Source organism: Mirounga leonina, unplaced genomic scaffold (assembly GCF_011800145.1).
Source record: "Mirounga leonina isolate KUSES-001 unplaced genomic scaffold, KU_Mleo_1.0 Mir_151, whole genome shotgun sequence".
Taxonomy (NCBI): domain Eukaryota; kingdom Metazoa; phylum Chordata; class Mammalia; order Carnivora; family Phocidae; genus Mirounga; species Mirounga leonina.
The window spans coordinates 18,014,061-18,039,315 of record NW_023270377.1 but is presented as its reverse complement, the minus strand read 5'-3'; the positions used below and the strand labels follow the sequence as shown (position 1 = coordinate 18,039,315).

The 25,255-nt window shown below is 53.1% G+C and overlaps 1 protein-coding gene across 1 annotated transcript in view; it reads right to left on the bottom strand.

The window, feature by feature from the left end:
* The window catches only part of CFAP65 (cilia and flagella associated protein 65), a 33,964-nt gene extending 11,977 nt beyond the window's left edge, over window positions 1-21,987 (bottom strand). Inside the window, 21 exon segments of the mRNA XM_035008335.1 lie at window positions 2,791-2,919; window positions 3,231-3,444; window positions 4,252-4,380; window positions 4,796-4,946; window positions 5,146-5,304; window positions 6,258-6,482; window positions 7,020-7,265; window positions 8,709-8,846; window positions 10,296-10,655; window positions 10,860-11,060; window positions 11,458-11,723; window positions 12,098-12,320; window positions 12,824-12,969; window positions 13,243-13,442; window positions 13,612-13,778; window positions 14,269-14,371; window positions 17,233-17,417; window positions 19,259-19,458; window positions 19,780-19,825; window positions 19,827-19,924; window positions 21,963-21,987. Of these exon segments, the coding sequence (XP_034864226.1) occupies window positions 2,791-2,919; window positions 3,231-3,444; window positions 4,252-4,380; window positions 4,796-4,946; window positions 5,146-5,304; window positions 6,258-6,482; window positions 7,020-7,265; window positions 8,709-8,846; window positions 10,296-10,655; window positions 10,860-11,060; window positions 11,458-11,723; window positions 12,098-12,320; window positions 12,824-12,969; window positions 13,243-13,442; window positions 13,612-13,778; window positions 14,269-14,371; window positions 17,233-17,417; window positions 19,259-19,458; window positions 19,780-19,825; window positions 19,827-19,924; window positions 21,963-21,987 (3,611 nt within the window).
* Between the last annotated feature and the right edge of the window lie 3,268 nt (window positions 21,988-25,255).

The window sequence follows — 25,255 nt, the reverse complement described above, 5'->3', positions numbered from 1 at the left end:
TCACCCAGTCCCCGTCCCAAAAATCCCAACCCGCTTTTCCCTGCCAGTCCTCTGGTGTGGGCCCCCTCACCACTTCAGGCTTCAGGCTGCTGGTCCATTTCTCTCCCTGCACCCTGCACCCTGCACCCCAGGCTGCTGGGGTGCAGCTGGTCCATTTCTCTCCCTGCTTCAGGCTGCTGGTCCATTTCTCTCCCTGCACCCTGCACCCTGCACCCCAGACCAGAGTGGCAGGTCTTGAAGGCAGATCATGTCTTTGTCCCCCAGCCCCGCTTACATCGCCACCATGCCCTCAGGAAGAAGTCCAAACTCTTAGGAGAAGGATGCCAAGGTCCCGATGTTGTGGCCCTTGTCCACCTCTCAAGTCACATCCGGCACCCCTTCCTCCCTATCAATGCTCCAGCCAGGGTGAGCCCTTTTCTCTTACCCGTGTACATACCAGGACCTCTGTCTGGAAGGTTCTTTTATTTATTTATTTATTTATTTGTTAGAGAGAGAGCACAAGCAGGGGGAGCGGCATGAAGAGGGAGAAGCAGGCTCCCCACTAAGCAGGGAGCTTGATGCGGGACTTGATCCCAGGACCCTGGGATCATGACCTGAGCCGAAGGCAGATGCTTAACCGACTGAGCCACCCAGGCACCCCTGTCTGGAAGGTTCTTTGCAGCCTCTCTGTGTCTTCTCCCTAAGCTGCAGGTCTAGCTCAGTTGTAGTTTTCTTCAGCACACATCACCCTGCCCCAGACCCCTGCAGCACCCGGAGGGCCAGGCTTGGACCTGTCGGCACCTTGATTCCTAGAAGCCCCCAGTAAACATTTAGCCGAGACTTAACGAGTGCACAAGGGACCAGGAGATGTTAACCAGTGTATCTGATGTCAGTAAGGCCCTCCGCCTCCCTGGGCTGGGAGCAGAAGCATCGGAGAAGACCCAGAGGGAGCGGGGCAGGCAGCTCTAGGCTCCTATTTCCTCCGATGCTCCCCCTCCCACTTGGGGTTCTCATTCTGTCCTGCCTGCTGCTGCCTCCAGGCCAAGTCCACAGTCCCCATTTCTTACTGGTCTTGGCAGGAATAAAACCTTCAGTCTGTTCTTTATGAGCTCAGCAGAGACCAGCTAGAATTTTCAAAAATAGCCTTCTAAGAAATTGAAAGGAAACACAACAACACACAAAACCTAGGAGAGTCAAGCCTTCCAAGGAAGGTTCGCTGTGCTTGGACTCCTGGAAGAAGCACGGACTGCCTTCCTGAACCTCAGATGATCTCCTGATGGATGGGCTCAGCTCAGCGGGCACCGTGCCTGGGTTTCCTCCCACCTCGGTTTCCAGCCACCTGGCCTCTCTCCACAGAGAGTGTGAGCTGGGCTTGCTCCTACACAAACACACTTGCATGCATAATCCACCAAAATACCCTGCTCCATGCCAGGACAGACTAACGCTGCTTTTCCTGTAGCGCCTGGCTTCTGGCCATTCCAGTAGCCCCAGTGAATGGCGGGTCTGGAGCTCAGGCGGGCCCTGGGCCTTCCCCACCAGGCCAGCAGCGCTGCCTGCCAAGCTTCCTCAAGTCATCAGGGCCAGGAGCCCTCAGCTACTCATAGCCCTGGCCCTTCTCAGACAGGAGCCACGTAAGGAGCCGTGTAAGGAACCAGCCTCCCCAGTTGCCCCCACCCCAGCCAGGGGCAGGACAATCCAGAGTAAGGGCGGCCATTGTACCCCTGATGGTGCAGCCCCCACCCCAGCTTTGCCCCCCCCACACCCCAAGACTCTGCTCAGGCAGGAAGGTTCCTGAGATCACAAAAGCACCCCTCCTCCCCCTCCCGCCGCACCTATTTTCCCAGGCCGGGCCCCTGGCTCTCTCTCCCAAGCCTTACCCAGATGGGTGCACTTGTTTCTCAACTCCGTTTAGGCAAGAAAAGTTAGAAGTCATCAAAAGGAAATTTACTAGGAAGCCCAGACACGTGGCAGAGGCAGGGAGGAAGAACAAGAAAAGGCCCTGGCATGGACACAGGATGTTTACCGGGCACAAGTTCGGGCCCCGACGGGAGGAAAGTCAAGCACAGGAAGGTCCACGCTTGGCAGGCTCAGGGCTCCAGGCCTGGGCCCCTGTGCCCGGAGAGGCGCAGCCTGCCCCGTGGCCAGCCTCAAGCCTTCCTGTAGCCCACGTGGCTTCGCCCAGCCACATCTTCCTCCCCGACACTGGCTTCGTGGCAGGCTGGCTGGCCCTGTCCTTCCCCACCAGAGATCTTAACTCGCCCCCATGCAGGCCTGGCCTCCCCAGACTGAAGCTCTGTCGGGGGCACCCCACTGCCTAGCCCACTGCCTGGTACACGGTAGCACTCTGAAGACTTCTTGCTGACTAACCTTTACCGATCTGGCTTTGAACTTGGCTCTGCCTGCTAACGGCTGAGTGGCCTTAACTGAGTCCTTAGCCTCCATCTGCAAAAGAGTCAGCAGAGGAGGATTTTTCTCCCCAGGGTTGGTGTGAGGCTTGGAGGAGAAAAGGCTCGTAAATCAGTGCCTGGCACGCAGCAGGTGTCCAAAAGGATACTTCTCACTCATTAAGCTCTTAGGATGACCGTGCTGGTCTCCACCAGTCTCCCCCACTCTTGAGCCTGTGGACATGCCTCTGGCAGTGACAGGTTTGGAGAGTGAAGGGTGATCCCCAATCCCACGCTGGCCTCCCCGCCCCATCAGTGAGGGGATCCACTTCTCACAGACCCCACAGCCAGGTCCACCCCAAGCCAGAGACGGCCTCCTGCACCTGCCTCCTGGGCCCCTCAGCAGCCCCCTCCAAGCCCGCCGTACCAGTCCAGGGCCACCACGCCGCTGTTCTTCAGGGCCAAGAGCACCACTGAGGGTAGGACCTCTATCGGTGCTGCCCCAAAATTGAAGTCAAGCTTCAGAGGGGTGAAGACGGTGGGGATCTGGCTCGTGCTGTGTGGAGCAGAGAAACAGACCCAGAGACGGATGGGGACAGTACGGGGCCCTCCCAGGGGTGCCTGGCTGGCTGGCTGGGCAATCATCTTCCTGCAGGTGGGAATTGGGAGAACCTGGGACTCAGGGGCAGGGGCCAGACCTTCAGCCAATCCCTGACTTCTCTAGGCCCCTCCAGGGATGGGCAAGAATTTGGTGGGGGGAGATGGGGAGCCACTCCATGGACAGGTCCTGGTGCTGGGGGGGTGTGGGCAGAAAGCTCCAAGAATACCCCCAGATAGGCCCTGCCCCTTCCCCGGGGCCCTCCTCACCTGTGCCGGGTGGGCACCTTGTAGGTGAGCTCCCAGGGCGTGGGGTCACACTCCAAGTAAGCGTTGAGACTGTCCAGGGAAAAGAGGCGCCACAGGTGTTTCCGGGTGATGCCCTTGGCGCTGCCCATGGAGCAGACATCCAGGATGGAGAGTAAGGGGTACACAGCCGTCAGGAAGACGCGACACAGCTCCTGCCTCTTCCCAGCCTCGTCACCTAGGACGGGGTGTGGAAGAGAGGAGTGGCCTCACCTCCCAGCTGCCCTGGGGCGCAGCATGCAGGCTGAGGGGGTAGGACCCCTGGCCACCTGCCCAGGACCCTTGTCAGGAGCAGCAGATGTTTCCCAGGCTCTGGGATGTTTCCAGCAACAGCCAAGCCTCATCTGGTACTTTCTACGTGTCAGGCATTGTCTGAAACGCTCCGCATGCATCACTGTGTTAACTGTGCACCATTACTTGTTTTCAAATGGACTCTCACTAACGGCTTTACTGAGATAGAATTTATATACCATAAAATGAACCCTTTCAACCCATATAATTCGGATTTGTCGTCTATTCAGAGCTGTGCAACCATCACCACTATCTAATTTAGAGCATTTTCGTCATCCCAAAAAGAAGCCCGGCACCAAACGGTTGTCACTCCCCATTGCCCTCCCCCCACTCCCCAGCAACCACCGATCTACTTTCTTTATCTATAGATTTGCCTGTTCTGGATATTTCACATAAATGGAATCATACAACATGTGGCTTTTGGTGACTGGCTTTTTTCACTTGGCATAATGTTTTCAAGATTCATTCATGGGGTAACGCGTATCAGTGCTTCTTTTTTTTTTTTTTTTTTTTGCACACATGCACACACATACACAGACATCTGCACACCAGTCCCCCAGAGCACACCCCTAGCATGCTAACGCTCACCCTGCTAGCCCTGTCTGGACCCTCAGCACCCTCCCACCCCAAGTCCTGCTCACACAGTCCTTCCCCTTTCCTCCCTGGCCCTGACTCTGCCAGATGGCCCAGGTACCTCTGTGGGAGAGGAGAGAGTAGCTGATCTTCCAGCAGTACTGGGACCGCTGGTGGGGACAAGCAGTCAAGCAGATGGTGTCCTGGGACCGGGGTGGCATGCTCCCCTCTGTGCGGTCCAGCTGCAAGGCTGCTCAGGGATGACCGGGTACGGGGGGCCGAGGGCAGAAGAGGTACTCAGTGCAGGCCAGAGAGTCCCGGCCTCTCCTCCTGCTCCTTTCCAGATACCCTTCCCCTGGGCCAGCAGAGCACTGGCCAGAGAGCAGGCCCAGAGCCAGGAAACAGGGAGCAGAGTCCCTCTTCCCAGACCAGACAGAGAAAACCAGTCTTTGGGTCATTGGCACCTGCTAATGGTGCCAGCAATAGTCCCATTTTATAGATGAGGCAGCTGAGGCCCAAAGAGTCACCCACCCCATGCCACACATGTAAAAGGTGGAAGCACCAAGTGTTAAGCCCTGCTCTATCTACCCCCAAACCTTGATCTGGTTACCCATCGTCCCTCACTGCCCTGGCTCCGGTCCCGGCCCAGGCCCAGGCCCGCATACCGAGCGGGCTGTCGTCCACGACCTCAGGGCTGCACTGCTCCAGGAACAGGCGATAATAAAGAGTGCAGTTGCCATCGTTCAGAAGCATCAGCAACCTGGACTGCTTGCTGTTCACCAGCACGTTCCCAAAATCCAGCTCCTTTTCCTTCGCCTGAGGGCCAGAGTCAGCCAGCCACAGCCCTGGCTTTCCCACCCCTGGCCTCAGACAATCTCCAAGGCAGGGCAGGTCCAGAGGGCCAGAAGGCTCCCATCGCCTGCCCCCTTGGAGTCAGGCACCCTGGGGCCTTCCCTCCCACATGTGCCCTGGCCCCCAGCTCCCCAGCCCCACCTGCCACGGTTCTCCTACTCACGGAGAGGCTGCTGGTGATGCCGACACCCACCAGCCGGAGCACATAGTGGGTGGTGGCGGGGGGCTTGGTGTCTGGGGGCAGACCGGCTTCCCAGACCCACATCCCCACTCGGAACAGGTACTTGGTCTCCTCCAGAGGGCTGAAGGTCCACGTCAGCGTCTGGGGCCACAGAAATCATCCCTTCGTGGGGCTCTCCAGAACCCCCTACCCAGACTCCTGGCCACTGGAGGTCCCACTGCTGGAGATCAAGCTATGGTACCCCTTTCTGAGTGTTTGCCCTGTGCCAGGCACTTTCTATACATCCCTCAGCTCTTCCATCCTTTATCCCCACGAGGTAAGCAGTATTATTTAGTACCTCGTTTTCCGAGACAGAGAAGTGGGGTAACTTGCCCAAGGTCACATGGCTGGCGAGGGGCTTGGTGGGAGCTGGAGTGTAAACTCCTGAAACCAAATCCATAGCCTATGTGGTCTCTTGCCTCCCTGACTACTACCTGGGTTCTTCCAGACACCATGTGTTGGTGGTTCTTGGCCCAAGTTTGGCCAACTAGTCTATAAGGCCCTAAACCAGGGAACGGGGCTCTGCTAGATCGGGCCCCAGCCGGTGCCCCCCCTCCAGACTGCTGCTGGGACCTCGAGGATGCCCCTTCTTCATGCCTTAATGATACCCACCCATTTGGCCCCCAATCCAACTGCTCCAGACCACCTCCCAGCGATCTCGCAGCTTTGGGGACATGGATGGAGAGCAGACTTGCCCCTTGAAACTGGTTCAAGTGCCAGCCCCACCTCCTCATTTGTAATCTTCGTAAATGGCTTTTTCTTCTCTAAGTTTTGATTCTTCTTTGTAAAAAGGGCGTTTTATGACAATGGTAGCCATCCCACCCACTTCTAAGGCCTGGGAAGTGATTACGGATTAAATGGGAGGGGGCACACTGTAAACCTGGCCCCTGAGAGGCATGAGTAAGAGATGATGGTGAAAGCGAAGAGGACCTTGGCTCTCCTTGGAGACGGCCCACCCCAGCTCACGTAGACGTCCCTGAGTGCGTGCCTTGGCTGGGGGGCGGGGAGGAGGCAGATGGGAGCATGGGCCCCCAGCCGTGGGGTGGGGCACTCACAAGGCTCTCACTGGGCTGGATAAGTCCCTGAGCAGGCTGGACGGCCAGCATCTTTCGGTGCGGCTGGGAAATCCTCCATTCAAACTCCAGGGGCAGACGCGAGGGGTTGCGGAAGGTGAAGAGGCTGGTGGAGGAGCAGCCCACCCAGGTGGGCTTGAAGAACACGCGCTTATAGGTGTCCAGCTTCAGCTGCAGAGCCTCCTCCCGGCTCTGCATGCTTACCTCCTAGGGCCGGAGGAAGGAGGGCAGTGCCCTGATGTGACCCCGCTGCCCTGGCTCCCCCAAATGTCCAAAAAGCCTGGGCACGGGCAGCTTCTGTGAAGACAGAGTAGGTAGTGACCGACCCAGGAGATGGTTCTTGAAAAGAACTCAGGGACTGAGAGAGGCGGTACAGACCATTTCATGGGCCAGATATGGGCCCACCACCCTGGCCCCTTTCCCTGGCCCAGCCCCAAATGCCCCTCTGCAACCTGCAGATATGAGTCTTATATTGCCCCCACTCATTCCTTTGGGACCTCTGCACCCCATTTCTTGTTCCAGACACCTTGAGGTGGACATGCTGGGCCGTAAGGGCGGGAAAGCTGTTCACAGATGTGGCCGAGGGGTCTCCTCCCTGCTATGGCACTTCCGGGGGAGGGAGGAGCAGCCCCTTGACTACTTTAGGGGAGCAAGAGAGTCCAAACCCAGAATTTGGCTTTGAGAAGGGAAGCCCCAGACTATGGCCCACTCCTCAGGACCCAGTCCCCTAGCCCTGCCTTTTACCTTGAGATACCGGAGGCAAAAATTGAACTGCAAGTAGAAAACATGCTGCTTCCAGGAGTTGCCCTTGGGGTAGGTACAGACGAGGAAGATCTGGTGGGCCCTGGGGGCCACGAGGCCAGAGATGGGACGCAGGGAGATGTCTGAGCTGCTTTGGGGGGCCAAGTTGAAGGTCAACATCATGGAGCCTTTGTTGATCAACAGCAGGCTACGGTAGGAGGGTTCGTTGGGGGACACTGCAGGAAAGAACTGGGGTACGCGACAAGAGGGACCCACGCTCAGATCTATGCGCTTCCCTCTCCCCTACCCCGCTGATCTGCACACGGGCACCATAGCCCTCAATATTCCCTGGATGCCTAGGGGCTCAGGGAAGTCTATGTGGGCTCGGGTGGGCTTGTCTCCAAGGAGAGCCAAGTACCTCCACACATCCTTGTCACTACCCTGCAAGCAGGGAATAGAGGGACATAGCTTGGCCCCCCAAAATGCTTCTGTCCTCCAGAGACTTCCAGACAGGGAGATGGAGTGGCTATAGGAAGTGGGCGCAGGAAACGCAGGCATCTGAGACCCCCCCACCCCTGAAAAGTTAAGTAGGTCTTTCATTTTAGGGTGCCCTCAAATCATCCTTTGGAGAATTCACTTTCAGAGATCCTGGTCCAGAAGCTCTGGGGTAAGCAGCCCCTTCTAGATGATTCTCTTACAGATGGCTGAGGGGAACCCCCCTCCGAGAAAGGGAAAGCCCCAGAAATCCCAGCTTCCAAACATTCCTAAAGCATGTAGGGTATGGCCAGCTGCAGGCTAAGAGCTAGGCCGGCCATATCACACAAGGCCCGAGATCGCTGACCAGGGCGCCCGTCCAGCTGGGGCAGATGTGCCCGTGCCCGTGTGTGAGGCGGTGGGGGGCAACACAGGCCCAGAATTGGCTGGACAGCAGTAAAGGCCACAAACTGCTGGGATAAACCCGTCAAAAGAAAGGGACGGGGGTCAGGGAGGGGAACCTCGTGCAGTCAGGGAGGGACTTGAGCTGAATCTCGGGGGTGAAGTGGTTGGGGATTGGAGAGCAGAAGTGTAGCTGGTGAGGGGGCAGGATCACCCCCAGCACAGGGCCCCAGAGTGGCGCCTTTCCAGCAATATGGAGCGTGAGGGCAGTGGAGACGGATGGGAAGGATGACAAAAGGGAGGCTGGGAGAGGTATAGAAGGAGAAGCCAGGACTGGAACTTAGCCGACTGGCTCTGGAGTTGATGCTTTTAAACCTTCATCATCTGGCTGTTTGGGTCAGACAGGGCCTCCAAGGGCTCCTCAGAGAGCCCTGGGAATTATGACTCAGGAAGCCGAGGGACCAGCTTTTTGTGACCCACAGCTGCCTGGGCAATCTCCAAGGCCAGGGGCTCATGGTGGGTGGTCGGATCCCTAGCAGGTGTTCGGCAAACAAGGCACAGACAAATAAAGGAGCTAGAGAATCTTCAACCTCAGTGCAAGAGGCCCAGGGTGTATTTCAGATGGAGCAAGGAGGGGTCAGGGGTCCGAGCCCCAGACTGGCCCACAAGAGAGCCCTCCTTGACCAGAGCCCCAGGTGGGGAGGTTGGGATGGCCTGGGAGGGTGCTGGGATGTATCTGAGGCCAGCAGAGTGTGGACCGAGGCAGAAGCCAAGCTCCCCTGTCCCACCTCCCACTGCTACTGGGGCCACGCTCACCTTGGGGGCGTGCAAGGAATACTGAGGGATGTGGTGCTCCAGGGCAGCATGATAGCTGTGGCCTCGTGCCCGGAGGGTCAGGCACCAGGAGGGACACACGGTACAGTCCTCCTCGATGTTATTGTAGCTCCGCAGGACCTGCACGGGGGCCGGACCCATGGACAAGCTGAGAGTCCTGTGTCTGACTCTGCGGGGCCCCCCCAGCCTGCCCCCCTGTGCCACAGGAGTCCCACACAGGGCACAGAGGGAGGAGAGGGGCTCCCTGGGAGGACAGTGCAGAGACAGCCGTCAAAACCGCTCTGACCGCAGCGCGCCAGGGCCGTGCTGGGCACTCCGCAAATATGCTCTGTAATAACCACAACAGCACCAGGACAGGGCCGGGGCTGGGATGCACGGACAGCATTCATCCTGCAGGAATGTGCCTAGAGAAGCGACGGCCAGTAGAAACAGAACACGAGCCACAAATGCAAGCCGCAAAGGTAGTTTTACATGTCCTAGCAGCCACATTAACAGAGGGAAACATGAGAAATTCATTTCAGCGATACGTCTTATTTACCCCAATAGATCCAAAATCTTACCATTTCAACCTATAATCAATACATAAGTGATGCGTGATATACCTTACATTCTTTTTGCGCCTAAGTCTTTGAAAGCCGGTGGGTCTCATACGATGTATCTCAATTTGGACTCGCCACATTGCAGGTGTTCAGTGGCCCCATGTGGTTGGTGGCTGTCATATCAGACAGTGCCGGGCCAGAGCCAGTAGCCTAACAATCTGGAGGGCTCAGCCTTGGTACAGTCAGGTGTCCACAGCCTTATTCCTACAAGCCTCCAAAACCCCCCACTGCCAAGATATTAGAACAGAGGCAATTAAAGTCTCAGCTTTGGAATGCCTTCTCAAAAGTTCAGATACGACCCCAAGTTTTTAGATGAGAAGACCAGGGCTCAGGGACATTAAGGGACTTGCTCAGGGTCACACAGCCGGTAAGGGATGCTTATCTCTCAGCCCCAGCACCCTGGCCACTGGGAAAGAACAGCAGCGTAGGCAGAGCTGACAAGGAAGGGAAAAGGCAGGACCAGAGATGAGGGAGCGACCAGCGTCTGTGACCAAGAGGCTGGGCTGAGCACGGCCAAGGGAGGTTGTACTAGAAGCCCCTCCCCCCACACACCTAATTACCCGGCCCCCCTGACTTGGTCCCCCAGGCTCTGGTTCCAGCCCATGGCTCTTTTGGATGGACCACTTCCTACTTCAAGGACTAGAGAGAAGCCAGGAGCCCCAGGGAGTGACTCCTTGTGGGCCGAATTTTCCCAAAGGGCTTGACCCCAGCTGAGTTCTCCCTCTGGAGGGAGTGGGAGGCCACATATACGTGAGATGTAATCAGATGGGGCAAGAATCCCCTTGGCCAAGGCAGCCTATGAGCCTGGGAGAAGACAAACCAGTAAGGACCACCGTGTGGCCAAGGAGGAGCTTGGCACATTGAGGATGAATCCCACAGCAGCCCCCACCACTCCCTCCAACCCCGCCCTGCCATTCAAGCTCCAGGGCAGAGAGGCAGCCCTCCCCCAGTCTCTACTGCCCCCACGCACCTTATAAAAAGCAAAGGCCTCGAGCTCCACGGCATACAGGCAGTTGGGGTAAGGTGGATGGAAGTGCAGGCGCATGGCCATGGACTTGAGTGGAGGCACGTCACAGGTGTCTGGGGTCACCCAGAAGGGGCAGTCAGACCTCTGCGTCCAGACCACCGTGATCGTGCCCTTGGTGTGGTTCATCAAGCACAGGGGGACAGGGTTGGGGTTCTTGGGCCCAGGGCAGGCACCAAAATCCACATCAGTGGGCTCTATGCTGACAGGTGGGGGGAAGATGGCTAGGTCGCTGGTACCATCGAAGAAGTACTCAGTCATGGGAGGAATGAGAGGATACTTCAGGGCTGACGCGTCTGCCAGGTCCTGTGTGGGGAAAGACAGGTGAGCAGGGGCCAAATGCCATTCCTCCTGCCATTGCCCCTCATTTGAATGCCCCTTTCATCCCCAACTACTAATGCTGCCCACAGGACTCTGGGGGAACACAACTTGCCAAGAATTTCTAGAGAAGGGGGCATGAACCTGGGGAAGGGAGCCTGTCTGTAGGGGGCCCAAAACAGTCCATCAAACCTCAGTGGGAATCCTGAGGGCCCCGTTCTCATCTTGCTCCAGCTTCTTCTCCCGCAGCAAGATGCCCAGGATGTCAGGAGGGTAGAACGTAAGGCCCCGTGCCAGGTGTGTGTGGTACCAAGCGAGGTGCTGAGGCCTCAGGATGGCTGGCTTGGTGCTGTCCGAGTGGCAGGTCCCAATCAGGTCCAGGAACAGCGGGTCCTGTGACATTTGTCTGTATAAGGCAGGATTTCAGCCTCCGCCGAAAAGGGACGTGACCAGGTGCCAACTGGTCAGGGCACAATTTGTAGGACCTTGCCCACGGCCCTGAGTTGGGTCCTCACTTCCAGGCTCTCTACTCTGAGTCCAGTCCCCCCTCTCCCCAGCCCAGCAGCAGCAGCAGAAAAGCCCTTGACCTGGCTTGGAGTGAGCCTTCCTGTGCCGTTGGCCAGGCTCTGGCTCCAAACCCAGGCCGGGGCCCTGGCAGAGATGATCCAGGCGGAGGTTCCAGAATACAGGAGAGTGATCACCCACCAAGCACTGTCTTCATCACTGGGCCTCAGATCGGCTCCTCCAAGGCCCAGGAGAGCCCCTCCTCGCCTCCTCCCCCACCGCTCACCTGGTGGTGGATGAGACAGGCCACACGCCGAAAGTAGATGATGGGGTGAGTGGGCTGGAAGGTACAGTGCAAGGTCATGCGGGCCTTGCCCACCAGGGTCCCAAAGGCTGGTCTGATGCCGAAGATACTCTCTTGGCAGTCAATGGCAAACTGGAAGTAGGCTGTGCAGTCCGACTTGTTCTCAATCCACAGGGACTGCTCCGAGATCTGCCCAAGGTTGACCCAGCTGAAGTTGACAGAGCCGTGTTTCAGGGACACATCAGGACCTGGGCGGAGATGGGGCTCCTGTGAGCAGCCCTGCCACCTGGGTGGGGCTGGGCTATCAGGCTCCCCGAGGATGTCTCAGAAAGGGTCCCCCTGATGGGAGGTGGCTCTTCCTGGAGACCAAAGGCTGGGCTGGAAAGACCCAGAGCCCCAGCAACCTGAGCTGACCTCCAAGTTCACCAGGGGTGAGGGCAGGAACATTATCTCCAGGTGTCCCAAACTGATTCCACACTGAGCCCACCAGAGGGCAGCAGACACCCAGGCTGAAGGGCAAGGAGGCATCAGGCCCTCCAGGCAGGCATGGAGCCCTTCCCAATCCTAAATGGGGGCTGCTCCTGGCCCCAGAAGCAGTGCGGTGTCCTAGGGTGGCCAGTACCTCTACAGAAACCAACGACTTTGAGCAGGGTTTGGGAGGCACAGCCAGATGGCATGATGGACAAGTAGTCAATAGTTCTGACGTCCAAGGTCTCGGGGTGAAAGGACACGGACACTAACTTCTCCCCTCCTGGAGGCACAATGCCATTGGTAGTGGGGCACGAGAAGGTATGATCTTTGGCCAGCATGTCTGAGGCTACTTCGATCCGGAAGGGGGCGCTCACCTGTGGGGCGGGGTGGGGGGGTGGCAGGAAGGGTCAGGTCACAGGGTGAGGCAGCTGTCCTTACCCAAGTGCCCAGCTGAGGGGGTGAGGGCAGCTGAGGTCCAGTCTGTGCCCCACTTGTCAGCTGAGCATGGAGGCCACCTCCGCCAGGAGGAAGGAAGAGGCCGAGCTGTGTGCCGGGCGCTGGGACTGCCTGGGGGGCACTCTTTTCTTTCCCAAAGGTACCAGAAATGCTAGCTGTGGTCCTGGAGGTAGGACCACCTTAGGGCTGCTCTTGGAGTTGCTCTGGGGATGGTCAAGGGATACTCCAGCCCAGCCCCCAGCTGAGATGAAAAGACACCTGTTGACTGACACATGCGTGTATCAACAGACGTGGCTTATGTGAGGCTTGGGGCCAAAAGTATGGAGAGAAAGAGGGCATTTGTAAAGGGGATGGGTTTTAGGAGCAGCCCGTCCTGTGGTCCTGCCCCCCGCAGCCCCATACACACACATAGGACACATACTGCCGAAGGGTTATAGAGCTTGATCTGCCTCTCAGCGGTGCAGCCCACAGCGACGGTGCCGAAGTGCAGCACTTTCTGGATGCCTTCAGCATCCTGGTCCTCTGGTCGCTTCTGCTTTATGCTCACCAGCAGCTGGGCGCATTTGGCTGGGGCAGAGATGAGGGAGTCTTGGGAAGAAACCCACCAGGGCCTCTGTGGCCCCAGCGGAACAGTCCCTCGAAGAAGGCAGATATCCCCAGGGAAACACTGGTCTGCCCCACCAAGGAAGGCAAAGCCTGCAGAGCTAGGAGAGGGTGGGAAGCTGGCGGAGGTCCTGTGGAGGACAGGCCAGTGGGGGGTGTAGGGGGGCACATTGAGGCTTTGAGACCCAGGAGGGGCAGCAGGTGGGCTCTGGGGACAGGTGAGGGGTCGGGCCTCACCCACAGCCTGCAACTGGATGCTGCTCTTCTGCTTACTGCCCTCTCCATACCAGCATGTGGCCTGAACTTCATAGATGATGGCCAAAAGGGGGTGAAAGGTCACCTTGGTGTAGGAAGCCTGGCCTGGCTCCAGCAGCCCCGTGGTGGGCAGTACATGGAATGGGCTAGAGAACTCCCAGGTGAAGAAGGTGGGCAGGTCCCTGGAGGGGGGTACAGATCAGAGCCACTGGGCTCATTCTGACCCCTGCCCCTACTTTAGAAAGGCAGAGATGCTGGGCTCCTCCTCTCCTCCCTTCCCCCACCAGCACCCCGGGACCCTCCTCACCGAGCTCACTCTCCCCGCCTCTGAGCCTCAGCTGCTCCCCTCACCCCACATTTTCCAGGCAGAACCAGGCCTCGGCCATGTCCCCCACGGCACACATGGGCAACTGCAGGGACGGTGGGCAGATCAGACTGTGGCAAGGCAGGGTGGCCCTCAGGTCCACACAGAACATTCCCTCTTCTTTCTCAAACCAGAGCTGGTCCATGTACTCCTTCTGCAATGTGGGGGGTGGGAGGCCGGGGGCGGAGGCAGTCGTTGATCGGTGGTATCTGCATGGTACTCAGGGACCACACATCCCACCCCAGCTCTTGGCCATGCCTCCGACACATCACTGAGGGCGGTGTCCGAGGAAGTGTCCTCTAACACTGTCTTGGTCTCAGAGACAGGGGGCCTTTTTTGTATCTGGGAGAATGTTTTGAGAGTAGGAAGAGGCTTCCGAATCTAAGGCTTTCTGGTGGCCAACACAGTGGCACAGATTTTAGCTCCCAACATCCAACTGGGAACCCCACGCGGTTTAATGAGTTTAGGGTGAGAGCCTCTCCAGGGCTTCCCAAGCCGGAGTTTCTGCTACAGCTGTCGGGATGAATATGTGTGTGTCCTGGTGGGGGAGGGGGGTGCTCCTTGCTGCTCTGCCCTGCTTCCTGTTCCAAGGTCACAGTGCCTGTGTCCCTCCCTGCCAGCGCCCTCAAAATGGCAGACCTTACCTCCTCCAGAGGCCGGAAGATAATGGGGAGTGTGAAGGTTATGCCCGGGCTCAGCAAGATGGGCTGGGGGATGACTGTGAAGAAGAACTTGGTCTTGGGGGACCTGCAGGAGAGAGCCAGGGCTTAAGCACTTTAGGATCAGGGCTCAGAAAACAAGAAAAATCCCCAAGCGCTGAGCTGGGTGGGGAACCAAGGCTGAGAACAGAGGGGCCAGGATGCCGATCCAAGCAGAGCCATAGGCAGGGCTGTAGAGCTTCAGCATGGGTCAAAACCATAGACAGTGCAGACTTCAAAAATAGTCACAGGAAGACGATACTGCCAATAACTCTATGCCAATAAATGTTAAAGTTTAAGTGACATAAACCCATTTCTAGGAAAGTATAACTTACCAAAGTGGACTCAAAAATTAGATAATACAAGGGTGCTTGGGTGGCTCAGTGGGTTAAACGTCTGCCTTCGGCTCAGGTCACGATCCCAGAATCCTGGGATCGAGCCCTGCATCAGGCTCCCTGCTCAGCGGGGAGTCTGCTTCTCCCTTTCTATCTCCCTCTGCCCTTCCCCCCTGCTTGTGCTCCCCCTCTTGCCCCCATCTCTCTCTCTCTCAAGTGAATAAAAAACCTTTTAAAAAAAGAAATAGATAATACATTTTATGACCACCTCACCTAATATCATCAAAGCCACTGAATAAGTAGTCAAAAATCTTCCCACAGAGAAAACACTAGGCCGGATGGCTTCACAGCAAGTCCTACCAAACGTGATAAAAAATAACCTCAGCCTCACCTTCCCAGTAATATAAAATGAGGAAACACTCCCCAAAGTATTCTATGGATCCATCATAATGTTGTTATCAAAATCTGACAGAGGTAGGAGAGGAATGGAAAATTACAGGCCTATCTCTCTCATAAACAAAATGAGAGAGCCCAGAGAATTTAGCATGTATAGAAAGAATAGTGAATTATGACGAAGTTGAGTTTACTCCAGGAAATACATGGTTGGTTCAACAGAGGAAATCAATGTCCTCCACCAGGTTAACAAATTAAGACAGAAAAAAAAAAATCAAATGATCATCTCAATGAAGAAAAATATTAGATAACCTTCAACATGTTTGTGAGAAAAACTCTTTTTTTTTTTTTTGTGAGAAAAACTCTTAACAAACGAGGAATAGAAGGGAATGTCCTTAACCTGGTAAAATCTTTAAAAACCCAAGCCAAAAAAAAGGCCACAGGAAACATCTAAACCAATGGTGATACACTGGAATTTTTCACATTGAGATCACAAACGAAACAAAGATAAACATCAGTGGTGAGGGGATCATCAGGGAAAGTATGAACTTTTCAACAAATGGCTTGGGGACATTTGGACATTTGTTTGAGGAAAAGAATTATCGGATCCCTACTTGAAACCATTCACAGACACACACACACAAATAAAATAAAACCATTCACAAAAATCAATTTTGCATAGATAAAAGACAAACATGAAAAGCAAAACTATCGTCTTTAGAGGATACTATAGGAGACTGTCTTCATGACCTAGGTAGGGGGAGAGAAGGACTTCTTAAGCAAGATACAAAACAGCACCAACCACAACATAAAAAGATTGATACATTTGATTCCTTTGAAATGAAGAACTTCAATTCTTCAAAAGACATGGTAAAGAGAGGAAAAGACAAGTCACAGGTGGGAGAAGATATTTACAAAACATAACTGACAAAGGATTAGTAGCCCTAAGAACTTCTATTAGAGACAGGGGCGCCTGGCATTGGGACTCTTGATCTTGGGGGTTGTGAGTTCGAGCCCTGCATGGGGATGGAGTTCACTTAAAAAAAAAAGACAATCCAATAGAAAAATGAGTACAGACTTGAACAGGAATTTCACAGATGAAATGGTCAATAGCACATGAAAGACACTCAGCTGTATCAGTAAGCTGGGAAATGCAAATCAGAGCCACAAAAAATTACCATTGTTGGAAAATTTTTAAATTCTGACAATAACAATGGTTGGTAAAAATGCAGAGGTGCGGGAATTCATGCGTGGCTGGTGGGAATAGAAATACAAATGAGTACTTTAGAGAACAGTTTGGCTTTATCTATAAAAAGCAAACATGGACACGCCCTAGGTCACAGCAATTCCCCTCCTATGTATCTACCCTAGGAAAAACTCTGTAAGTGAAGATCTATACATGAATGTTGATCACGGTTCCAAACCAGAAACAACCCAAACATCCCGCAACAGAAGAATGGATGAATATATTACAATATAAGCATCTGTTGGAATATTATACCGTGATGACAAAGAATGAACTATTGTTGCATGCAGATGAGTCTTCCAAACGTAACTTAACAAAAGCCAAGGAGTTACAAAAATATATCGTACTATTCCACTTATGTCAAGTTTGTAAGAGAGTAAAATTAAACTGTATCATTTAGGGATGCAAACATAGGTGACAAATCCATTCAATTGAGAAAAGCAAGGAAATCATTATCATTAAGTCAGGAGAGTGGTTACTTTTATGGTAGAGACGATGTTTCAACAGGGGAGTGACACACCATGGGAGGTGAGCTTCAGACACTTACTATTCCATTCGTAATCTGGTCACATGGGCTCCACTTCCAATAATCATTCAAACTGTGCATGTTTTATATAATCTTCTAATTTTATACAATAACTTTATTTTTTTAAAAGATGTATTTATTTTAGAGAGAGAGTGGTGGGGAGGGCCAGAAGGAGAGGGAGAGAGAGAATCTCAAGCAGACTCCCCGCTGAGCGAGGAGCCGGATGCAAAACTGATCTCACAACCCTGAGATCATGACCTGAGCCAAAACCAAGAGTCGACACTTAACTGACTGAGCGACCCAGGTGCCCCTAATTTTATACAATAATTTTAAAGTTTGTTTTCTAAAGAGTGACTGTTTGGGGGGCTTGAGGGATCGGGGGCTGGGTCTCTGATCCCTGATACTGGTACCTGTACGTCATCTTTTGGGTTTTCAAGGACAGATTTTTCAGAGCCAGGCTCTTGGTGATCTCCTTCCCGAGTGTCCAGCCATGCCACTGCAGCACCTCGGCCACCTCAATGCCCCAGATGACCCTCTTCTTCACTTTGTCTTGCTTCTTTGAGAAGCACATGCGAGTGTCCGTCAAGCTGGCAGGCTGTCCAGTTGGCAGGGAAAAGGGGGAGAAGAAAGGACGCATTAGAGGGGTAAGATTCAAATACCCGGAGAACAGGCAAAAAGCTCCCATCCCCAGAAAGCAAGGAATTGACCCGACCCTTGGCCCCTGGGGGATGGTCTGGAGAGAGAAGATGAGGGGCAGTCAGATATTACCATTTCCCAGGCCACTGCAACGGTTTTCCAACGAGATTCTCCATGACCCTTCCCCTGCAGCCTTCCCTGGACCACTCCATTGGGCACTGAGCAGTCTCAGCTGGTCGGTTCTGTTCCTCAGTGCACCCAAAGGTACCAGTCCCCTCGAGGGCTGCCTTCTCCTTTCCTTCCTTCCCATCCTACCCTTTTGCTGCGGAAACCTCGCCTAGCTGGAGTGGTCTATCCCACGTACTTTTTGAGACCACAGGAATACTCTACCATTCCCTCTCCCGTCCCTCAACTGGCTGGTGGAGCAGGGGAAGGAGTCAATTTGCCTTCAAGAAATCCCCACCCCCCGCCATGATGTGGGGGCCACTCCAAGCACTGTTCCTGGCGATGTAGAGGCGCAGTGTGCCAAAGCTTCCCATCTATAAGGGAAAATCCTTCCCGAGCTGATCCCTAGTCCCATCTACCTGAGGAGGGAGGGGGATGGAGGGGGCAAAGCCAAGGTGAAGGGAAGATGAACAAGGTACCTCTTCCTACCACAGTCATTGCAATGAACATTCTCCTCACTGCCATGTTATTTTATCTCTGGCCAAGTATTGCTTCTATATTGTTACTTAACATAAAGATATATTCATCCACTGGGCAAATATTTGTTGACTACACATCACACGCCAGACATTGTGCTAGGCGCCAGGACTACAATAGTGAACAAGACAGACGCATCTCTTCTGTCTTGGAGCTTACACTCTCAGCTTAAATATTTACAGAGAGTGTCAGGTGGCCAATATAGTATTTTTCTTTCCTGGTTGACACATGGAGGAAAGGTGACATGGGTGAGCCAGGGTAATTTATGGTAAATATCAGTTGGGACATCAGTCAGGGTCCAATCAGGAAAACAGAAGCCACCGTGGGTGTTCAAAACGAGGAATTTAATGCACAACCAGGGCACAGTGAAGTAACCCAGAAGCTAGCAACATCAAGAAGCTGCTACGCACTAGGTTAGGGGAGGTACTGGGGTTCTCACAGCCCCGAGGCCTGTCTGGTAGGGACTGGAGTCACGGGGAGATGCAGCTGCTGATGGGAATACTGTCACGAAAGTGGGGGTGGGGGAGAGAAATGCCCTGGCTCCTCCCTTCCTCCCCGCTTCCAATCTCCTCCCAGGTCAGCGCAGAGTGGGGAAGGGCCATGAGGGAACATGGGGCAAACAGGCCTGGAATGGCACAGATGGAGGGGTGAGGTGGCCCCCGGTCCTCAGGAGACACAAGAATGCACACACAACACAGACACACATGGCACCCCACACAGTCCTACCCCACAGTCACACTCCTTGACAACACCCCCCCCCCGCCCCTGTGATGTCAGCCAAGAGCTGCAAAAAGTCAGCAACATCCACATCTTGGTCAAGCACAAGGGGTGAAGCCCAGAAGAACTTTCTGAGGCAAGAGAGAACCCTTGACTACTCTCTCAGCTCTGACTGGCACCTCCCCAGAGTTCTTCACATGCACCCCCATCCCCCACGGCCACTCTTGTCGCTGCCACCACTCCAGGTGGCTTGGTGCTCAGTGTACGCAGGGTCTAGGGTTGGGGTCTGGACAGGGGGAGTCAGGTCCTTCCAGATTCCTAAGCCCCCCCCCCCCCCGGTCCTGCAGCGCCCCCCCCCCCCCCCCCCGGACACGTGCTCACGCGGGCACTGGTGTTGCTGCTGCAGGCACTCAGCGCCACACTGCTGCCAGTGACAGTGGGGACGGCCACTGTGCTGGTGCTCAGGCAGGAGCCGGAGTTCATGGTGCAGTCCCCGCTGTCCCTCGTCTTCATCAGGGGGCTTGAGGCTGCCTGGATGAGCATCAGCCACCTGGAACACAAGTCCAAGGGGAGCACTCTGGCTGAGCCAGGAGTTCCTGCCAACGTGGAGCTAGGAAGAGACCGGAGGGGACACAGGAGGGACATCAAAGAGAGAGGCTCGTGGAGTAGACTGGCCGTGGCCGTCGTTATCACAGGGGGGCCCAATTACCAGCTGTGGCACGGAGGTACGAGGTGGCACCATAGAGCAAAGAGCCGGGATACAAGATCCAGCGCTTTGCCCGGGAGCCTAAAAACTCATCATTCAGGAGAGGGACTCAGGGATGAGGCCCACCCAGCCCTGCCTGCCATGGCCACCCTTGGCATTTCTCAGGAAGCCCCCAGTGACTGTCACTGAAGCACACATATTACTTTTATCTGGCTTTTGCTCTCTACTTGTTTCTTCGGAGTGTGTCTTGCCTCCTGTGAGAAGGAGGAGAAGGGGCAACGAAGAGGTAAGTGAGACTGGATGGTTCTTGGTCTTTCGGGTTTCCTCTATGGGTATGCGACCTGCAGTCCAGGCTTAAAGTAAGCATTCACTGAAATAATCACTCAATCCAAAGATAAGCGAGTCAACTTCTAGAGCAGAGGGATCCATGGAGAGACTGTAGCTGGAAATTATATGCAAATATATGCAAGGGTTATATGCAAATCATATGCAAAATGTCATATATATATATGGCGAAATGCTTTTTTTCCAGGGAAAGTGTCCACAGCTTTCACCAAATACTCAAAAGGGTGTTTGGTCCTGCTCTAGGGAACACACGCGGGGCCTAAACTCCAAATCCCCTCTTCCTTTAGGAGACTTCCTTCAGCACACACACACCCAGGTGTGGCTACCATATTGGACAGCATCCATCTAACACCTTTTTGAACATATGTATATTTTTCAAACTACTCAGTGTCCTTCCCCACCTCTTTGAATAATAATCGCAAAAAATAGTAACAACTTTTACTGACATTTACTGAGAACTTATGTGCCAAGCAGTGTTGTAAGGCCTTCTCATGTATTTTATTATTTTTTAAGATTTTATTTTTAAGTAATCTCTACACCCAACGTGGGGCTCGAACTCACAAACCTGGGGTCAAGAGTCACATGTTCCACCAACTGAGCCAGCCAGGTGCCCCTTATGTATTTTAATCTTTACAACAATTTATGATGATATGTAAGCTGTCTTTTCTTTGGCCTAAAATTCTCTCTTTTCTGGGCACCTGGGTGGCTCAGTCGGTTAAGTGACTGTCGATATCAACTCAGGTCTTGATCTCAGGGTTGTGAGTTCAAGCCCCATGTTGGGACTCCATCCGGGCGTGGAACCCACTTAAAAAAAAATTGCCTCTTTTCAAGTTTGGGGTTCAGCTTTCAACTCCTTATTATAACATATTACATTTTTGTCAATGATTTTATGGTTATCCTTTAGAAATTTATACAATTTCATCAGACACTCCCATCCCCTCCCCACCACCATCCAAAGCAAAAGATTCTGTTGATTCAGTGTTTCCTAATTGGCAACACCTCCAAAACCTCTGGAGAATATCTTAGATTCACTCACTCACTCATTCATTCATTTATTCATTCGCTCACAAAGCATTTACTGAGTACCTGTTATATGTACAGTGCTAGGCAATGGACAAGACAGGCAAGGCCCCTACCTTCCATTATAAAGAGGATATTCAGAAGGAATCAAAGAAATGCCAGCTGGGGAGGCAGGGAAGAGAGTCCCATTACTTTTCAGCTATTGGATGGCTTTGAAGTCCTGCCTGACTCAGTAAAGTCTGTGACATCAGGGGATTCTATAGATAGCCAATACCCCAGAGCTCTGAAAAAGTCTCCAGTCAACACAGGTAGAAGAAATTAGAGACAGTGGAGTAGAAATCTGGTCCAGATCAGGTCTTAGGGCTTCAGGAAGAGAGCGCTAGTCCCAGAGAGCTGCATCTGCTCAGGTTCACTGAGATAGGCAAGCTTCTCCATCTCCTGGAGCCTCAGTCACCTCACGAAATGAAGGTTATCTTATTCCACAAAGTTGATGTGAAGTTGGAATGAAATAGGGGATTTGAAAAAGCCCTAGAGGAACCAATGTTACTGTAATTAACAATCATAATTTCCATACTCGGTTGAGCTACTCTTCCAAAAGACACCCATCTGCAATCACTGTGAAGACACTGGGCAGTGTAGGTGTTGTTTTTAAATCCAATTTTCTAATCTTGAGGACTTTAAAATATATATATCATCAGCTTCCTTTATTTGCCTCATTTCCAACGTAAACATTCCTAAGATGACCAGTGGGAAAAAAGTGGCGGGTCGTCGCGTAGTGTGGAGTGGAAAAGAAATTGGTAAAATGAAGTGATAAAAATACTTAAGGTCGTTCCTCCGTTCTCCAGGGTATCCCCAGGCTGAACTCACCCTAGTCTCAGTCCCACGGGGCTCTCTAAGGGACATGGAGGGGACCCCCGGCCACAACTTCCCAAAGGAGGCGGTCTCCCGGGACAGATACCTTCGGCGGCCACTCGCGCTGTTCCCCTGGTCCTGGGACCAACCCTCACAACTCACTCTGCCGCCATGTTGTCGTCTCCATAGAGACAGGACGCTCAGGCCACGGCGTCTCCCGGTATCCCAGGACAACGACGGCATCCCGAAAGAGTCATGCTCAGGGAAGGCGAAAGCACCGCCCAATTTTAATGCTTACCTTTTTTTATTCTCGGATTTTCCCGACTGGTAGCCACTCAGCTTCTAGCAGCCGCAACATGCAATGTATAGTCTCCTAGTTGTCGTGACGTCCTCGCAGTCCTTATTTTAGTAGACGACCAAATTCATAGGCGGTTACTCCACGGGCTCGTTACCGGAGTGGGAGCCGTTCCAGTTCTTTCCGGCCGCGCGATGGTGACGTAGGGTCAGAATCTCAACCGGAACTTCAGTCTGTGATCGCGATTGTTAACTTGAAAGCGCCCCGTAGTTATTTTTCGTTTGCATATTGCTTTACGACTGGAGTCCTCCTCCCTGGCACCAAGCTAACTCTATTCTAGGCATCTGGAGGTTAATGTATGACGAAGGCACTGGTATGCTAATGTGGATTCTTGGAAGCGCATTTGTTGATTTGTCCGCATTTGCTTTGTGGAAAAGGTCTGTAAAATAACAAAAACTCAAGGGAGTAAACTTTAATCTAATTGGCTTCTTAAAATGGATTTTTGAATTGGGCAACATCCCATCTACCAAGTAGAGGGGAGCTCCAGGGAGTTACGCAAAATGGAAGGTTTTTATAGACAGGAGGGTGGGACAAGATGTTATTAGCAAAGGAAAAGGAAGGATTATTTCAGGCAAGATGGCCTTCCCTTATGGGAAGGGCAGGGGCTCTTATTACAGATTATTTATCTTCTTTTGGGGGTTGGAGAGACCACCTGTGACAGATGACCTCATTGGTGCTGACCAGAAAATTCCTGTCTGACCCGTTAAGACTACATTTCTGGGGGAGGTTGAAACTTGGTCTAAGTGACACCATTGTGGGCGTGTGATTTTCTTTGTAACAGCTCTAATTTGGTGAAGACTCCTTAGGTGGGTGAAGCTGAAAGCCTCAAAGTTCATTCTGAGCAATTAAAGATGTTTCACTACCCAGGACAGTGATGGGGGGTGGTGTTACAGGGAGAGACCTTAGTGAGTCTAGGGGTAAACCCAGAAAATAAACTCTCATTTTGGGAAAGTTGGCATTTACTTGTGAAAGTAAACAATGGATGGACTAAGATGACAAAGTGGCCTGAGTTGGCCTGGGAAATCACATGGCCAGAGGCCGGCTGAACTGGAGGGAAGGGGCAGGCCAGGGGGCCCGTGAAGTTATGCCAGCACCATTAGGTCTGGAATTTTCTTGGAATCAAGGAACATGGAACTCAGTGAGCTTTTCACCGGTTTTAATGTTATTCTCAGAATCTGAAACCTGCACTTTGGACATGACAATGTCTATCCTGTTTGTAGTTTCTATAATGATTTCCTTTTTGTTTTCCTCTAAGCTCTTTTTGAAATGGTCAACCTGACTCAGCTGGACCTTAAGGACAGGGAAAGGGGCCTGTTTTTCCATTCTTAGGCTGAAAAGAAATAGGAGCAGTGACTCTGCCGACAGGGCTTGGTGGTGGTCTCAGGAATCCCAGCAAGAACACCCCAAGGAGGTGGGAAAGCTCATGCTAGGAGCCATGTGTCCTTGTGCCTCTTCACCGAAGGAGTGTCCCTCCACAGCTCTGGTGTGCCCAAACCTTGGTGGATTCATTGTCCTCACCCTGTGTGCTCCACTTCAGTGGGGTTCTGGCTTCCTCCTGAGAATTCTGCTGGAGAGCTCTGAACTTGACTGACACAGTGGACTCCCAGAAAGAGGTCCAAGCCGGACTTTGCTCCAAGAGGCAAACAACATGGAAAGGGGTGTGGCAAAGGGTTGAGTCTCAGGAGGAGAGAGGAAGCTGAGTTTGCTTTGGAAGTCCCCCTTTCCAGGAGGCCAGAACCCATGGGAAAAAAATGGGTGCTAGGTCCTAGTGACTGTATCTTCCATGGACCCAAGAAAGACAACAGGGTGGGTGCTGTTTGGTTCAAGGCTGTGAACAAGGGTGGGTGATGATTCAGGAAATTGATGAGGACCGGGATGTGGGAGAAAAGGAGGAAGGAGGATGGGTAGTAGGCAGACTTGAATCCTTTTGTCTGGAAACCTTGGCTGGAGGTAATAAAGATAAAACACACACTCAGTAATTTTGGCTTCAGCACACTCAAAAATATCTTTTCTAAGTCCTCCCTCTCTTCCCCCACCAAATAGAATAGAGGAGATTCTGGGCTGGGAAATCAGACCTGAGATTAATCCTGACTGTCACTTATTGACTGTGTGACCTTGAACAAGTCACATGACCTCTCTGAGTCTCAGTTTCCTCAACTGTTATATGGGGATAATTATCAAAAGACTCGTGTAGCAGGACGCATGGGTGGCTCAGTCGGTTAAGCATCTGCCTTTGGCTCAGGTCATGGTCTTAGGGTCCTGGGATGGAGTCCCAGGTTGGTCTCCCTGCTCAGCATGGAGTCTGCTTCTCCCTCTCCCTCTGCCCTTCCCCCTCCTCCTGCTCATGCTCTCTCTCTCAAATAAATAAATAAAATCTTAAAAAAAAAAATGGGACGCCTGGGGGGCTCAGTCAGTTAAGCATCTGCCTTCGGCTCAGGTCATGATCCCAGGGTCCTGGGATCAAGTCCCGCATGAGTCTCCTTGATCAGCGGGGAGCCTGCCTCTCCCTCTGCCTGCCACTCTCCCTGCTTGTGCACGCTCTCTCTCTGACAAATAAATAAATAAAATATTTTTTAAAAATCTTTTAAAAAAGGCTGGTGTATGGGCGCCTGGGTGGCTCAGTCGTTAAGCGTCTGCCTTCGGCTCAGGTCATGATCCTGGAGTCCCTGGATCGAGTCCCGCATCGGGCTCCCTGCTCAGCAGGGAGTCTGCTTCTCCCTCTGACCCTCCCCCCTCTCATGTGCTCTCTCTCATTCTCTCTCTCTCAAATAAATAAATAAAATCTTTAAAAAAAAAAAAAGGCTGGTGTAGCGACAGAGTGATCAGGCATGTGAAAAGTATTTTAGGCATGATAGACAATCAATAAAGTTAGACGCATGTGCATGCACAGAAGATGGTCACTCACCAAATGGGAGGTCCCTATAATTAAGCCACTCGGTTTTCTGTGCACCCTCCCTTCCTACCACTTCCTAGCCTCTCTGCTCCACACTAGAGAGGCAGGAAGTTTTTCTTCTCTCCACATCCCCCTCTTTTGTTTCTACAAGAAGGAGCCTGCCTTGGTGCTCTGGGATGGAGAAAGACAAAAGGAGGTACCAGAGTG